This window comes from Ceratina calcarata, unplaced genomic scaffold (assembly GCF_001652005.2).
Source record: "Ceratina calcarata isolate Rehan_Ccalc_2016 unplaced genomic scaffold, ASM165200v1 scaffold178.2, whole genome shotgun sequence".
NCBI classification, from domain to species: Eukaryota; Metazoa; Arthropoda; class Insecta; order Hymenoptera; family Apidae; genus Ceratina; species Ceratina calcarata.
Genome location: NW_017139212.1, coordinates 1,274,759 through 1,291,902, shown reverse-complemented (window position 1 = coordinate 1,291,902; position 17,144 = coordinate 1,274,759). Strand labels below are relative to the sequence as shown.

Genomic DNA, 17,144 nt, shown 5'->3' with positions numbered 1-17,144 from the left:
TCCGACGTCTGATTTCTTTTTAATTATAAGAAATGCGTTTTTCTAAGGTACATAAACTTTTGGGATTGACTGTATAGCCAATACATCCTTAAGGAGTACTTGGCGAACTAGTCGTACATCTAGTCCTCAGTAATACTTATCATTATTTAAAGGTTTCGTAGATTTATCTTTAGAAATTCTCTTCTGATTAAATTGACGCCCGTGTATTTTGTAAACTTTGTAAATAATTTGTAAATACGTTGTAAGACAGTTTCATTTCGTTCATTAGGGAAAAGAAAAGATAAAAGAGAATGCCACTTTTACGAATTGCAAGCTTAATATTAACGATTCGACCATATCGTGTTACCATATCGCAAGAAGAATGAACGATTTTTCTATTGCGAAATTTTGTAAATAATCGACGCCTGTATTATTAATCTACTAATAGGGAAGGGATAATAAGAAAGAGAAACCATGCAGTTAATAGTACGTACAATTTATTTTCCTTTGCCTTACAATACAAATTTCAACATCGATTTTCGGCGAATCACTATTCTTTTTTTTATTTACAAGACATATTTGTCACAGTATCTAAACACAGCTTGTGATTTATACAAATGAAAGAAGAACAAATATTTAATAATAAGGAGAGACGGGGGAAGGAATGAGGATAGAAATAAAAATTCTCAAATGAGAAGTAAATCTCAACTACGGTTCCTCGTCGATCGCGACGAGTCGTGAATACTTCCTTAATCAACTCTTCTTTCATGATTTATAATACAACCGTAGGTAAGTCATAGAAAAACGATACGAACCCTTTGACAGTTTAGTCTACGTTCACCTAAATTCCAGTCTACTATAATATGGGCAAATAAATGTTAATACAATACGCATTCAGTTGAATTTTATGCATATTTCATTAATATTTATTTCTCGATCTATTAAATTCTTGCCTTTTTTTTTATTAATCATGCTTGCATATTTTTATCCATGAAAATATGTCAAATTAAATCGCGTCTCATTAAACTGCCAAAGAGTTAAACACGCAACTGTTTTGCCCCTTTCTTCTTATAAATCTCGTTTACACCGGCGGCGTTTGCGTGTGCTGTAAGCATCCCTCTACGTTCTCGGGCCAATCGCACACGTTTTCGTTCGGGTTGAACACCAGATTCACGGGACAAGGCATATGGTGTTTCCTTTCGCCCTCGCACATGTAATACATCGTACAATCGCTCTTGTCGGGGTGGTAAGAAATGTGATTGTCTTCCTCCTCGCAGGACACTTCGTTCGCTGACATTAAATTTAATTAATTAAATAATTATTAATAATCGTTCTCGAGGACGAATTCGTTCAAGATATCTGACAATATGCATATTTTTATCCATGAAAATATGTCAAATTAAATCGCGTCTCACTAAACTGCCAAAGAGTTAAACACGCAACTGTTTTGCCCCTTTCTTCTTATAAATCTCGTTTACACCGGCGGCGTTTGCGTGTGCTGTAAGCATCCCTCTACGTTCTCGGGCCAATCGCACACGTTTTCGTTCGGGTTGAACACCAGATTCACGGGACAAGGCATATGGTGTTTCCTTTCGCCCTCGCACATGTAATACATAGTACAATCGCTCTTATCGGGGTGGTAAGAAATGTGATTGTCTTCCTCCTCGCAGGACACTTCGTTCGCTGACATTAAATTTAATTAATTAAATAATTATTAATAATCGTTCTCGAGGACGAATTCGTTCAAGATATCTGACAATACTTACGATCTTTGGTGGCGTACTTCCCGTTTCTCAAATGATTCTCGTACGGTCCATCGTATTCCAGCTTCACCTTGTAATCTCGCAATTCTTTCATCATTGCTTTAATCAACGGATATTTACCAGCTCCACAGAGTCCATTGAAATCGTCCATGTCCACCGACCAGATCATCACGCCTCCAAATCCTTCCTCTTTCAGCCATTGCATCTGACACAATCGGTTAACAATACGTTAAATAAATGTATAAGATTTTATCATAATATTATCATTGTTCTTACCTTATTTATAAGGCTCCTTTCGTCGTCGAAACCGACCCACTGATCTTCCTTATAAGCGAAAGGCACTTGCTGCTCGCTGTCCCAGACTAGAGTCGTGTTGTCTTCATTCAGGAAACCGCAAATCTATATCAGAAAATCGAATCGTAAAATGTAGACAAATTCATCGAAGTTCTGATCACGATCGAACTATGGATCACCTCGTAGTATGAGAGGAACCCGGATTCGTTAGTATAGTTGCCAGGTGTTCCGCCTCCGGAGGCCGGTGCTCCGATGTCAAACTTTTCCTTGTCCACTAAGGTGAATGATCTGCCATAAGTCGGCATACCGATCATTAATTTCTCCTTCGGCGCGCCTTGCTTCACCCACTCTCTCGCACTGTAGTCCTGCAGACGGATAATTGAAATAGGCGAGATTTCTCTTAAAACAACGTCGAATCGTTTTAGAACTCGTTACTCACCACTGTTAATTTTTTCTGGTAACTCGTAGCGCTTTCCAAAGGAAATAGAGGACTGTTATGGCCGACTTGTCTCTCCCACTGGCCGTGCAAATCGTACGTCATGATGTTAATGAAATCGAGGTACTTGGATATCTCGGGAACGTCGTATCTAAAATTAAATTCGTCATAGAAGTCGTTGATTAATCGTTCGTTTAAATAGAAAGCTTACCCTGCAGCGATAGCTTCGAAGCTCGCAGGTACAGCGGCAGACAGAATTAATTTCGGTAGACCGGAAGTGTTCGCCTCGCCTTCAAAGGCAAGTCGAAGCTCTTTCAAGAGATTAACATAGGCTGCTCGGTCGTCGCTGCCTCTGTTCGTCCAATTTAATTAATTTAAAAATAATGAAATTGATTAGGAAAATAATGGCACCGAAGAATTACCTTGGATATTCCCAGTCGACGTCCAAACCGTCGAATTTGTATTCTCTGAGGAATTCGATCGCCTCGTAAACGAATTGATTCATGCGGAATGTATTGCTGGTCAATTCTTTAAACGGAGTCGATCCGAAAGCCCAACCACCGATCGCCAACAGTATCTGCAAAATCATTTCATAAGTCATTTCATAATTCATTTTATATAATCATCCGCATTGATATTCTACCTTGATGTCTGGATTCTTATCGCGAAGAGCGATCAGACGTTCGTACATTTCCTTATCCTTTTCGTTTTCCGCCGTCAGCAAGTGATTCTTCAAAGTGGCGAACGCGTAGACCACGTGGGTGCAGAGAGTCGGGTCGATGTCCTCCGGTACGAACTTCCCAGCACCTGCCCTTCGGTGCGACCAGTTCGTCAAGTAACACATCGACTGAGCTGATCTTTCTGATTGCAAATTAAAATAATATACCATTTAAATGGACGAATTATTAAATGAAATCATCTAATTATAAAATTACTTAAATTATACAAATTGCGAAGATCAGAAAATTGGTAATAAGATTGAAGTAGGAAGAATTCTTATTTAATTAATACCAGTAGTAGGAAGATTGATGATGGGCGTGGTGGATTTTTGGAGTTTTTTCACTTTCCCGATGACTTCGGTAACTGGAACTTTGTAAGCTTCCGGCTTCTTCAGCATAGCTTCGGTCACTGTACTGGCTACCGCGGTCCAATCGACGTCTTTGGCATTGGGTCCCCTCGAGATACCCAACAATTCTTCCCTCATCGCTCCTATCAACGGGTACCTAACGTTCCCGGCGCAAACCGTCCCGTTGAAATCGTCCATGTCCACGGTCCATACCATGGCACCGCCGTAACCCTTGTTCTTCAGCCAATCCATCTTACCCCTGATGGATTTCTCGTCGTCGAAGCCCACCCACTGGTCGTTGTGCACCAAATACGGCACCTTCATCTCGTCGTCCCAGATATAAATCGCGCCGTTTTGCAGCATCTCGCATATCTGTAGAAAGTATAGAAAACATTTCACTTTCGATCCTCCACGTTTTATTTCCCTCGCGAACTCAAGTTTCACTTTCCTCTTATCATTCAGATAAACGCTTTCTAAAATACTGTTTACTAGTGAACGTTAATGAATTCGTTCGTCAAGATATTTAGAACCGGATCACAGATTTTTTTGCAAAATTAAATATTTAGGGTATTCATTAAAAAATGTATTTATTTTAACATTTAAGAATTGCAATTCTCTCCATACAATTTTGATAAAAATACATAAATTGCAGTTTAATTATGAAATACTGTGGTGAGTACTTACCTCGTAATAAGCAAGAAATCCGGATTCCTTGGTGTATTCGCCAGCTTTGCCACCGCCACTGGCTGCCGAGTGGACACGGAAGTTCGAGGGGTTCGAAAGGGTGAACGATCGGCCATACGTCGGCATTCCGATGATCAGCTTCTCCTTAGGTGCACCCAAACGCACCCACATCGTCGCGGCGTTGTCCACGCTCAATTGTTTCTGCCATTCAGAATCCAACGAAGAAGCATACAGCGGTGCGTTGTGCCCAGTTTCTCTCTCCCATTTACCGTGGAAATCGTACGCCATCAAGTTGATAAAATCTAAATAGCTAAACAGATACGAAACAAAGTGATTAATAAGAAATTAGGAAATTATAAAGAGCTCGATTTTTACCTCGCAACTGCTGGTACGTCGTATCCACCCTTAACGTTATCAGGACCAACGGGTACAGCTGCTGTCAAAAGTAGTCTGGGCATCTTTTTCTCTTTAGCCTCTGCTTCGAAGGCTTCTCGAAGCTCTAATTATCAAAAATACATTACCTCAATCGTTCATCTTGAAAGCTTAAACGAATTTTAATTGTGTGATTTACCTTTCAACAGAAGAACGTAATTCTTCTTATCGTCTCCTCCTTTCGGGTACTCCCAGTCGATGTCGAGACCATCGAAATCTCGATCCCGGAGATACGATATCGCGCTGTAAATGAAGGTCTGCCTCGCGTACCTCGTCGACGCCATATCCTTAAACTTCTGAGTACCGAACGACCAACCACCTAATTCAAATCATCGATTCATATATTTTCTCTTTACGAATTGTCGATTTAAAATGCTTACCGATTGCGAGTAAGACTTTCAAGGATGGATTTGCTTTCTTCAAGGCGATCATACGTTCGTATAATCCAATCTTTCCGTCCTTGGTCTCGTCGTTCGATTCGAAGCTCGTCAGCTTGTTCTTCTTCAACCAGCCGAAAGCGAATATAATATGCGTGCAAAGGTCGGGTTGGATGTCCTCTGGTAGGAATTTACCAATTTTCGTGCGGTACTGAGACCAATTCGTATAGTAACATACGAGCTGCACGAAGTGAAACACGATTAATTGAATTATATATAAATCCTGATTCTTCATTGATTACAACTCATGTATCAAGATTTTTATTTATGAATTAGAAATTCTTTTATCGCGTTAGAATCGAAGTGCTTCTTTTATGCGAATGAATATCATACCTACCTTGTAGTCCTCCGGCTTGCCATTCTGAATTTCGTTTTTCTTGTTCTTGTTCGTATTGGAAACGCGATTTCTCGTGACCTTGAATCTGTTCACGCTGGCCGAGACTTCCTGATCGGTCGTGATCGGCTGGGTAGTGGTCGCCGGCCTGCGGAACCTCCTTTTCGTGCCTGTTCGCAAATTCGTATTATATATATAATCTCTTTATTACAACCAAGAATGTACATAGTTATAATCATCTTAATTTCGGCAAACACTTTCAACGATTAGAAAGTGTGTAAAAAATTTTGTAAACGTGTGGAGTGGGTTTCGTAAAATCTCGAGATTCACGAGATTTGCATCGAGAAGAGTTACCTTCCGCGTTGTCGACAGTACCGAGAATCACGATGAGGCATATGAGCAGCAACCAACAGGCCGTCCTAGTAGTCGACCCCTGAAAAGAAAGTGGACCCGTTAATATTCCATAGGACCTGTCATCGTTATTGTAACCACCGTGTAATCCGGTTTTTACTTCTCATAACTGCACCGCAGTACGAATACAAAACCACCTGCAAAGTGGATCGACCTTTTATAATTAATATACATTTCGTTATAAAATTTCTGTACTGCTCGCTTTGCATTTTCCACGGACTCGTTCCGGTCGATGGATTAACAGAAATGCGGTCACCGAGGTAACATATTCGTTGCTTGAAACTATCGATCGGTCTCACCGAATTATTATTATTAGATTTTCTATAAGTCATTGTGGACCGGAAATTAGAAAGGCCGAGGAAATAAATATTACAGGAATTATTTCTATATTCCGTAGATTTAGAGAAAGAAACGTTTCAGTCACGACGAAATACAATAAAAAGGAGAGAAAGTTATTTGCGGTTTCTACAATCAATTACCGAGAGGATCTCTGACCATACTAAACGGGAAATTAAGAGTCGCGAACTTCCCTGTTCGCCCAAATTGGGTAGGCAGCGATATTATGGTAATTGCGTGAGAAATCAGAGGCCGTTTTAATCACGACCAGAATATTGCGTAGAAAGTTGCCTCCGGACCTATTGTTCACCGTGGTAACGTTTATCTCCATTGAATTTTTATAACGAAGCTCGTCGTCGATTCTGTTTCAAATAAAGCGAGAAAACGTTTGAGCCAGCAGCGATTCTAAGGCGCTAGAACTGGAACGCGACAAAGAGAAAAGGGGGTTGTGGAAGGATATTCGCTCACGTTCTCTTACCGTGACACTTATCGTAACAACGAGGGGAAAGCATCGCCGACATAAATAGCAAACGTAAAACGTAATGGCGCGGCAAGTCGGAGAGATTTTCTAAAAGTTACCGTTCGCATACGATTTTCGCGCTTTCGCTTTTCCAAGCTCCGGTCAGGTTGACCTGATGACGTCCGTTGTTACAAACTGCGTTTATGAATTGAAACGAAATACTACGGAATATACGAAATTCAATGATTTTAATTCATTCACCTGTAGCACTTCAAACCATCCAACACGTAAGATAAGGAATAAAATGTGTTACGTAAATGTAAATCCGGAAGCTCTTCTGTTAACGAGTTATAAAAAGAATATCAGCCACGAAGAAACCACTAAACTTTTACTCAAGGTGGACTCCGTGAAAGTGATAGTGTAGATACCAAACAGGGATTACATCCATAAAATGAACACGTTCGGTTCGACCACAATGTGTTTACTAGGGCGTAACCTGAAATGGAATATTTAAACAATTTCTGAGTCGCGGTACTCGATAAATACTCTCCTCCGCAGTATTTTCACTTCATTGTCTCAGAAATTATTCCACGTTACACTTTTCGGATAATTCATTACTACAATCCGTAGCTAATTAACGCGATGCGAAGATTAAAGAACAAAAACCGTGGACTTTCATGAGAGAATTACCAATCTGCATTTACATATAATCATATTTCCTACTGTTTGATTTTTTTTCCTCTATCCTTTCTGGAATGTGGAAACTAGGAGCATCGATATGGGAAGCCATTCTATTGGAAAATCTGTATCCATGCTCTGTAGGAAAGTCGTGACTCATCCTTAAAACTAATTGCAAAACGTTTTCAAACGCTCTTGACGGGCCAATTAGGCAACTAACAAGAAGTCAGAGTATCCTGGACAAAGAACGAGAATTACGGCGTCACTTTTTCGATGATTCTGTCATTATTGTATTTGCATTAGGCAATTTAATTAGCGAAATCGGTTAGGAAAAAGGAATCAGTTCCTTTTTCGTGTCACAGTCGGTTGACTAGTTGCGGTCGACCATCCGTGAAAATTTCACCGAGAGGACGCGTTCCGGATTTTCGAAAGCAAAGAAATAGGCTTACGTACTCACGACCAGCGGTATACGAAAGTATTCCAACCGGCTAATCATAGAAGACTCCCGATGCACGCACAGGGTGCGTTTTTCATTCATTGCAGCGTTTATTGTGACACAGCCACCAATTTCACAGATTTTCTCTTTCTTTATCTCCACGCGGTTTCACCGCGGACACGCATTTCCTAAGGTGTCTCGAGTAACCAGCGACACGCGTTTCCGGTGTACACCAACGTTCGTAAATACAGAGCGTCTGAATAATTCGTTTAAAGATTTTATCAAAATATTCTGTTTAGAATTCGATTGTACAAGATAATTAAATGAATTGCTTGCATCGAAATATGAAGTGAATAATTCTAAATAATGTTCCTTAATGGTAGCATAAAAGTATTATCCTGATTTTATGAAATATCAATTTATGAAGAGCTGAAGGTATTGGGTTTGAGGAATATTGTTGGCTTGTCGAGGATGTACCTTCACATTTTACCCGTTTTGCAACAGCCTCGAGAGCCTTGTACAACGTTTTTTCCATCCCGCGACCATAGAATCCTCTTTACCTCGTTGCATTTTTTCACCATTGTCAACCTCGCCTGGCCGTTTTGCAAGAGTAGCGTTACCGCAATCCCTGCAATCGTTCCAGATCGAAATCGAGTTTATGCTCGGGGAACGTTCCTCCATGCACGGTCGAATGTAAAACTTCGCGAAAGGAAAAGAAAGTGATCTAACGAAATTAAAGGCAGCGCGAACAGTTTCGTCTCGCAGGAAGTCAATGATTACAATTAAATCCGATCGATGACGCGGCGTTGGGAAACAGAATTACTTCGCGTTCTAAATTCATTTCGTTTAAATTACTGTCGGACAAGCTTCATAAAAATCTGTTTTATGTCCCAGTGGGAAGATATGAGAACACGTCGATTCATTGTTTCTTATCGATTTTTCCGAATCATTTAATTTTATTGAACCTCGCAAGCTGATTAAACATGCGTCGCTCACGTACGTATCTCGGCTCCTACTTTATAAATACGTAACCTGTTCATAACAAATGCAACTACGTATTCGATTTTCACGATGTTTGATCTGAGAGAAATGAACGTGATACGACACGTACAGACATGAAAGAGAAGTGCGTATTGTATAATAAGGTCGAGAAAGCTTTTAACACGAAGGTCGATGTTCTCTGTAATTAATGCGACCGGCACACTTACATGCGCCAGGTTGCGCTCTTACAAAGCGTTACAACCGCTTCATCCTCTTTAACTAATTTTTCGTTGTATCTCGTCTATCGACAAGATTAATTAATTCCCTGGCTTTTACTACTGTGTCTTATGTATTTTACATCATTTCGAATCTTATTAATAATATGCATCGATCTTCGCAGAGAAAAAAATCTGGTCTTTACGATTGTACATCAATTTTATCAGAAATTACGTTATCTGTACCTAAAAGACAATGGAATATAAACAGCGACTCCTTTATCAGAGTTGTTAAGACGATTGCGCAGACCCTTCCATGGGCGGATAATCTCAGTAGCAAAGACGAGCCGTTAAAATCGTAGCGAGGTACATGATCGGTGCCCAATTACTGCTTTCACCGAAATTTGAATGTCGAGCACGATCAGCATTTTTCCAACAGAGTCTACGGCTTTTATTAACCGGTATTTTAATTAACGTTTAACCTGGAATCGGGTGAAAGCAACCCGAGCCGTCTATTATTCTTCCGTACCCGTTGTAGATCGACGATCGTGATCGCGGTTTCAACATTGAACAAGAGTTATCGTTATTATTACTTATGTACGCTCACGCGACTGATCGAATGCTGAATACGTTCCCAAGATAGAAAGGCACTCGCATTCGTTCCAACTTTTCCGGAGTTATCACTTCTAATTAATTATTATGATCGCTATCGCTCTTGATTTATATTTATGATAAACTGAGTCCATCGACTCGAAATTAAATTAATATCTTTTTTGAAAAGAAAGAGGTTTAATCTCACCGCGTCGCGATACGTGCGTAACGATGTAAAGAAGGCAATGACCGACTTTCATGGCCTCGCATTTGCGAAGAAAAAGTACGTCGGGATGCGAGATCACTCGCGAATTATCTCGAATGTTCATCCTCCTCTACGCTAATCAATTACCTTAGTTATAAACGCACATAATTCTCTTAATGGGCGATTACTATGGAGAATCACTAAACAGTGATAATTCGCCTCGCGGAAATTTTAACGACAGACTGCAGCGGTGCGTGAAGAAACAAAATTAAGAGCCATAGCAGAAGAGAAACAAACTCAAACATTTCTATTCAATCATTTATTATTTTTTAATTTTCTAATTCACTTCCTTAATCGATTCGACGAGTCGCACAATCGGTAATTATTGTAATAAATTGTTTAATTAGTATCGGCGGAACGCGCGAGTGGGTCAGAGCGTAATGCATGCTGGGTCGAGCGGCCGGTGAAACTTACATAAGGCGCGGCGGACCTGTTGGGCGTATTTAAACCTGAAAACTTTTGCTGGAAGCAAAAACTCCGCTGCCTGGTTCATTCGCCGTGATCAACCGAGCCGAGAACATTTCTTTTCTGCGTGTACCAGCACCGGCTATGCTACTTATCGATTCTGTGTATCGTTTTCAAGCTACACACGTTCGCGAACCGTTTTCACCCGACTTCCGCCGGGGGGGCTTGACGCTTATGAAACTTTCAGCAGTTTCCTGTCGCTACGGGAAATCTATCGAATTTCGTTCGATTTTCACGTGCCCGTCGAGCTAGAGTCACGTTCGTATAAATATGAGAACCGAGGATAAACTGCATGGAACGATTGCGCGGTATGGCGACGAGTTTTATCCAATCGAATTTGCATGGAATGGAACTGTCAACCCTTGTGCCGGTCCCAGAATTTGCTATTCATTCGATTCTGTATTCTGCGCTCGCGCTCGTATCGAGCTCTGCATTATATTATTATTACACAATCGTTGCAGGCATAAGCGAATGCAAAGGAATATTATAAGAACGTCAGTTCAAAAGGAGAAATTGACAAACTCTCGGTTCGTACACGCTGTTCTTCGAGTTCGGCTTTGAACCGCAGAGAGAGAAGCTTTTGTAATCAAGTATGGTCGGACGTTCGCGGCCATCCTCGGATGCAGCATATCGCGCTGAATTATTAATGAACGTCCCTGGCAATCGCTAATCGTGACTAGCCGCGTAACGGTAAAGAAAAAGAGAAAAGTTGTTTCTTCATCCGACGATACGAGCATCGGTGAAACCTGGTTGGTTCGCGACAGGTCAGCCAGACTATTCACTCTCCAAATATATTTTGCCATTTAGGTTTTAGCCGGCCAATTAATTAAACCTCGGGCTTCATTATTCCTTTCGGGTTTCATCGAGAGTTTAGTCAAATAAATTTCGCATTTGATGGAGCTCGTCGATTTTCAAAGGTAACGTGTGTTATTTCTTGTAATAATTCCTATCGGTTCGTTTGTGCAAATTTTGACTGTGAATGCACGTGTCGTGAATAGCGAACAAAGGATACTTTGACATCCTGCGATGGGTTCTAGGGGTCCTTGTGCGAAACGCTTTAGTCTATATGTATTTATATGTAAATGAGAAACCGCAGCACGCCGCGCCGGTTGCACGGGCCCGGTGTCGTCGCTTTCGATCTCGTTTCGAATTTGTTCGAATTATCAAAGAGCAGAATCGACCACGAGGTCGTCGCTCGATGAAAGTGAGAGGGCTCGGATAACCCGGAAGGACAAAACGAGTTCTCGGTACTTGTTACAACGAAGGTCCTCCGGGACCGCGTAGGCAGCCCGCGCTGTCACCCGGTCCGCCGATTTACGAGACGTGCCCATTGTCAGACGGTCTGCCAACTTCCCTTATCTCAGAATACGAACGAATTTCTGCTGTTTGATAAAAAAAATATTCTCGGCCACGTTCGTCAACTTCTAATCGTTTTCGCTATTCTTCAAACGTTTCGACACTCGATTTCTCAATTCGACTCGTAGATACGAACGATTACATATTCGTACGAGGCTGCGGTATCGCAACGAGCTTTCTATAAATTTTCGATGGGACAGATCGAATGACCAGAACATCGGCCCGTCGCGGCGGTTTGGTAACAGGTAAACGGAGAGAAAAATGGGGAGAGGAGTGACACAACCCCGTCGCGATCTCGATACGTCTGTTCGAATCCTTTCCGAATCGATCTCTTTTCAGACCGGTTCCACTCGGCGATCTTACATGAATCGTCGTGCATGATGTAATATCCTTCGAATGAAAAATAAAACGAGTTTGAAAACGGAGCCGACGGGAGAAAAAACGATCCACCGGATCACGGAGAACATCTTGAATAGAATTCAAGTTTGTCCTGTTGAATAACAAAGGTTGATACGGATCTGCGAATGTTTCCATTCACGAGGACTCCACCCTTCCTTCTTATCAGAGACCTCTCGCCTAAATCATTCGATCGATCGATCGATCGATCGAAAGGTTCGAACTTTTTCAATCTCGTTGCATAACTCAATGCCCATAATCCAGTTTTCTAATCAAATCCTTTCTCTTACCCGATCGCCGAGATGGAGTCACGTAGGTATCACAAAGTTTGCAGCTTCTTACTCACCATGGTTGTCCAGTTTTTCCCAGCGGATCGAGTAACGTAGAAAGTAGCACCAAGATTGATGGGGTACGGCGACGGGAGTAACAAACGCGAGCTGTAAAGGTGGTAACCAGGAGTTCAGCGCGTGCCCGTCTCACTGTCAGCGAACCGTAAGGGTACGAACGAAAGAGGTAAGAAATATTGGAACACGGTGTATATAATAATTGGCGATCAGTGATCGAGGATCCACCGCCTCATGATCGAACAACTGTCACTGACAACAGTTCAGAAAGCACTGACCGTAGTGAACGAGAGACCGCTGTCACTCTCTCTCCCTCTCCCTCCCCCGCCTTCGCCTCTCACTCTATTTTGCCGTCTGTTCCTACAGTCTGTACCGCGGAGCTTGCCGCCGGTATTGTGTATAACAACGCTAAAACAACCGATTCTAAGTATTATAAATTCCATCAGAGATTTTTCCTAGATCCTGTCGGATTACCTCGATTCGTTCGATTATACGAATTTTATTTCTGTTCTCGATACATTGAAAATGATAGATTATTCATCTCGATGGTCGTAGACGAAGTCTGCATCTCCTCTCTCTTGCAATTAAACTCACCTTTCATTTTGTGTATAGTGAGTGATTATAAGTAGCTACGCCGTTTATACGCGCGTGGCTACAATTATATCCGGAAGACCGCCGGTTCTTCACCCTTCCGAGCTCGTTCAGATTTAAATCCGTTCGTAGTAATTTGATGTTACGCGAACGTTCGACGATCGAAAGAGTAAAAGTACGTTTTAACAGGAATATGGAATTGTTAGACCAGGTTGACAGCCGGTTTGCTGGTAGCGCATTGACACGGGGCGACGAGAGTCCAACCGGCCGCTCGGAATCGTGTAAAATGGGAACGCGAGAGTGAAACGGAGATCCAGTGATCCACATCGGCCAACTAGAACAGCGTTTCCCAACCTATGCCACGTCGGGAATCTTTTAAACCGAACGCAACTTGTCGAGCTTTGCCTTTCATTCATATCGATAAAATTTTGCTCGAGACAGGTAAACAGCCTGTCGTTCGTCATTCAATTCTACGATCGTAATAAAATATTTTTTATAATGCTTCGACGATTAGAGCAGAACTGTGGATGGGATTGAATTCTGTGTGCACAGCTGACGAGACTTTCGTGTTAATCGAAACGTTCAATTCCGTGATATCGCTATCTGCCCTCCGACATAAACACGCGTCGCTGTACTAATTAATGAGAAGATCGTAGAAGAGAGAACACGAAAGGGGTGGAAACAGGTGGAAGCACGTACAATAACGTTCGACTTAAACGATGTGAATATATTATATTTTCGTAAGAAATTCGCGGAAATATATGCATAGCATAGTATTAATCGTACGACATAATGGCGTAACGTGTGTACATATAATAATGACGTTACATTACAATTGTGTACTTAATAATAGATAAATTAATCCTTACGCGATACAATGAACGATTCGAAAAGAGTTTTCCGTACGATAACATGGGTTCGAATTGCACACGATTTTGTTCGTTAAAGCACTTCATCTTTCTGTACTGTTGCCCTTTCGAAAACGAATAGGAATCGAATTGGAATTGATTGTATCGGAACTCGGCCCGGAGGCTCGTGAAATCGGACATGGCGAAGCGAGATCTCCTCCGTCCGGTCGGATTAAAAAATCATCACCGTCCATGTTTTCTTCTCAAACGTCCTTGTTTCACCCGGGATCCTTCGTCCCTCGGGTCCTCATTCAAAAGAGAGCGGGACGATGCTAACAGAAGAGGAAAACGAAGGGGAAAGAGGCGGACAAACAGAGAGAAACGTAGAACTTGCGAGGCGCACGGGGCGAAAGTTCAACCAATTAATTGCGATGCTTTCTCGATTCACGTTCTACGATAATAAATCTTCAGATTCGGCCCGATAAGAGTGAACGGGAGAGCCGCGTAAGAAGAATTAGATGCAGCTTCTATTCGCCCGTCACTTCCATCTTATCTTCTCCTTATCGTCCGTCCTGAATACTTTGCCGTTTCGACGTCTTGCTTATCTGTTACATATTTTCCCTTTGGCTCTACGTTTTGTTCCCTTTTATACGTTCGGTTTGTTTCTCTCTTGTGTTTAGTTCTGTTTTAAATGCGGTTAAACGATCCGCTTCCCCGTGACACGGTAGGATCGTACATCGTGTATGTTTCCCGCCTCTTCTCCTTCGTCCCACTCGGTTCTCTACGTCCTGATTACATGATTATGCATTTTCCTCTCTCTGCCCAGGGATTGTTCTTCTTGTCGGGCGCGTGTATCAATGGGTCAGTCTTCTCGTTCTCCTCCACGTACTCCCTCATCCTGAGAACAATCGGATCAGTCGTTAGACAATTACTTTCAATCATATTTCGCACCAATCATCAATTTTCAATTATAATACATAAGTTCTCGAGATATCCATTGCTTCATACAATTTATATTATGTTCTACGTATTCACTACGACGAAATATCTGAATTTGCATAATCTTGTATAAATTTAAGATCGTGCGTATGAATTTTCGAGATACGGAGTTGGTCGTAGTATAAATTTCCGAGATAGAGAGTAGGTGTAGCGGTGCGAGCTGGCTGGAAACTCGACAAGGTTGCAAGCGTGAAGAAAAGTGTAGCGAGTATGGAATACGTAGCCGGTCAGTTTCGCGACGAAGGCTCGGTGAAAGGGACTCTCGGTTATTCTGGCCGATTTTGCGTCCAAGGAGAATTCTGTGTGTTGCGAAGGTTTCCGACCGGGCCGCTCGATCAGCCAATTTTGTCGATTTATAAATTCGTCTTTGAAAGCAAAGCTAACGGAGACACGATTAAGGAATATGATTCGCATAAAAACTGTTTAAATCATTGAATGAGGTATTGAGATTAAGATCGTTTAATCCGAACCGTGCGAGATTTAAGAATAGAAATTAGCCGGCTCGGTAAGAGAATGCGAAGAAAAATGGGAGATGCCTTTCACTACGGCAATCCTGAGTAGCCGACAACGGAAACTTTTTGCCATCGCGTTACGATTCCGTTAAAAAACGGGGTAACATCATTGCACGGTTCCGTGTTCGCTTCACGATACTGTGCAATCGTTCACTAATTAATTTCGTCTGAAAAACAAGTTCCAATAGCACTTCATTAGCCACTTGGGCAAACATCTCTGTGTGCTTTACGAAATTACAAATAACAAATTCTGACGAACAGGCCTAATATTTGTACTATTACAGTCCCTTCGTTACATCACTTGCTTTTTTTCTTTCATGCAAAACGTAATTACGTAAACGACCAGCGGGAAAAAAATGAGCTTGATAAGCATTGGAATGGAAACGAGTGACTCAACGACCGAGAGGAAGGGTGGCGAGTACGCAGGGACCCGGAAAATGGAATATAAGTGAGCTTCTCAAGTGAAGGATGGTCTCCAAGCGGTAAATGAATACGCGGCAATCTATCGCGACAAAAGAACTTGCAAATTGTAACGGCGATCGATCGAGCTAGAATCGATACAAGGACGATCATTATCATCGTCGTTGAATCATCGGGGAGCGTCGAGTATCGGTTCACACGATTATAATTACAACCGTTGCATGGTATAATAACTACCCTGCAATTTCTATATAAAACGAACCATTCATAATAATTTTGAAGAAAATCTGAATTGCATTTCCTTAATCACTCGAATTTCCTATCTCCATAAAATCTCATGTGATGATTGAAAGAAGAATGTGGATTGTTTTTATAATGACTTCAATGAAAAGTGTTGTACTTGGAATCTGTGACTTGAATTAGTAATCGAGGTAATAATCAAAGGATTTGCGTGATCCAGTTGGTATGCAGGCACGCTCCGAGAGTCTAAAAGTACATAATCAGTCTGCGAATATGCGATTAACGGACACTCTGTCCAAGGAGATCCTGTCTCCGCGTGTAATATGGGAACGCCGCGCGACGGTGTAATGTAGCCTTGGCTGTCGATTACTACTACTGCGTGCCATAACTATAAAGATTTTCAATATAATTTACAAATATAATAACGCGGATGATCACGAAATACAGAATACATTTCGCAAATGTTTCGTATAAATTATGATTTTCAACCAAAGACGGCAGTAATTTTGCATTTACAGGAACATTGTGATAAATGAATTGATAAATGAATTTAAAGTAATAAACGAATTTTATTATAAGTCGTAAAACGTTATAACATGATTACATCGTCGCTTATATCATACTTGGAAGTGTGAGTACATGTCTCGCGTTCCTCGATCCGTTTACATTTCCATACAGGAAGCGGTTACAGCGATCATATTGTTCAAACGACTTTCATACGCCGGAGACAATAGCTTGAATTCGCTTTCTAAGTACAGTGGGCAGCTAAGGTGGGAAAACCTTCTGATCACTATAAACGTCAGGTCGATCTCTAACGTCCCGACGTATGAAAATTGGACGAAGTAGAAAGAAATAAACCTTTGCCTTATTCTGTTGCTATCGAAACTCGAGTTGAAACAATCGTATGCCACGAGTAACTGACTTCTCAACCTGTTGATCGTCAAATCAATTTTTTTACCTTCCCTAACGATCAAATTTCACCGACAGACAGAGACAAATTCATACTCAAGGAGAAATAATTAGTGTAACAATAGTGGCTTGATTTGATTCCTGAATCTAGTGAAGAGCCACGATCTTTTTATCTAAAATCTCTTCTTTTCACTCCCGTTATATTCAGTATACGATGTGCTATAAATACCTTTGGAACTAAAAATAACTTAAGCAATAGATGATAC

General features: G+C 41.4%; 3 protein-coding genes across 3 annotated transcripts in view; 1 reads left to right on the top strand and 2 right to left on the bottom strand.

Annotated features, from left to right (window-relative positions):
* The window catches only part of LOC108632924 (chaoptin), a 7,264-nt gene extending 6,801 nt beyond the window's left edge, over positions 1 to 463 (top strand). Inside the window, exon 11 of the transcript XR_001916989.2 lies at positions 269 to 463. The gene's annotated coding sequence lies outside the window, so the exon portion shown is untranslated. The remainder of the gene's footprint in view (positions 1 to 268) is intronic.
* An 890-nt stretch (positions 464 to 1,353) lies between these two features.
* Positions 1,354 to 13,553, bottom strand: Cht7 (chitinase 7). The gene is made up of 16 exons (XM_018037747.2): positions 12,362 to 13,553; positions 5,780 to 5,858; positions 5,429 to 5,595; positions 5,035 to 5,272; positions 4,794 to 4,973; positions 4,598 to 4,721; positions 4,223 to 4,532; positions 3,484 to 3,910; positions 3,116 to 3,333; positions 2,895 to 3,049; positions 2,684 to 2,824; positions 2,476 to 2,623; positions 2,216 to 2,401; positions 2,019 to 2,141; positions 1,746 to 1,947; positions 1,354 to 1,662 (listed from the first exon to the last, which is right to left on the bottom strand). The coding sequence occupies exons 1-16, from the start codon at positions 12,362 to 12,364 to the stop codon at positions 1,454 to 1,456; spliced, it is 2,910 nt and encodes a 969-aa protein (XP_017893236.1). The 5' UTR covers positions 12,365 to 13,553; the 3' UTR covers positions 1,354 to 1,453.
* A 109-nt stretch (positions 13,554 to 13,662) lies between these two features.
* The window catches only part of Ggamma30A (guanine nucleotide-binding protein subunit gamma-e), a 6,376-nt gene continuing 2,894 nt past the window's right edge, over positions 13,663 to 17,144 (bottom strand). The window contains exon 3 of the mRNA XM_018037748.2: positions 13,663 to 14,696. Within this exon, the coding sequence (XP_017893237.1) occupies positions 14,591 to 14,696 (106 nt within the window). The 3' untranslated portion in view covers positions 13,663 to 14,590. The remainder of the gene's footprint in view (positions 14,697 to 17,144) is intronic.

Excerpts from the sequence above, each read along its gene's own strand:
- Cht7 (XM_018037747.2), bottom strand. Across the intron at positions 4,533-4,597 it reads GACGTACCAGCAGTTGCGAG|CTATTTAGATTTTATCAACT; the intron begins GTAAAAATCGAG and ends GTATCTGTTTAG. Across the intron at positions 2,825-2,894 it reads GTCGACTGGGAATATCCAAG|AGGCAGCGACGACCGAGCAG; the intron begins GTAATTCTTCGG and ends TTGGACGAACAG.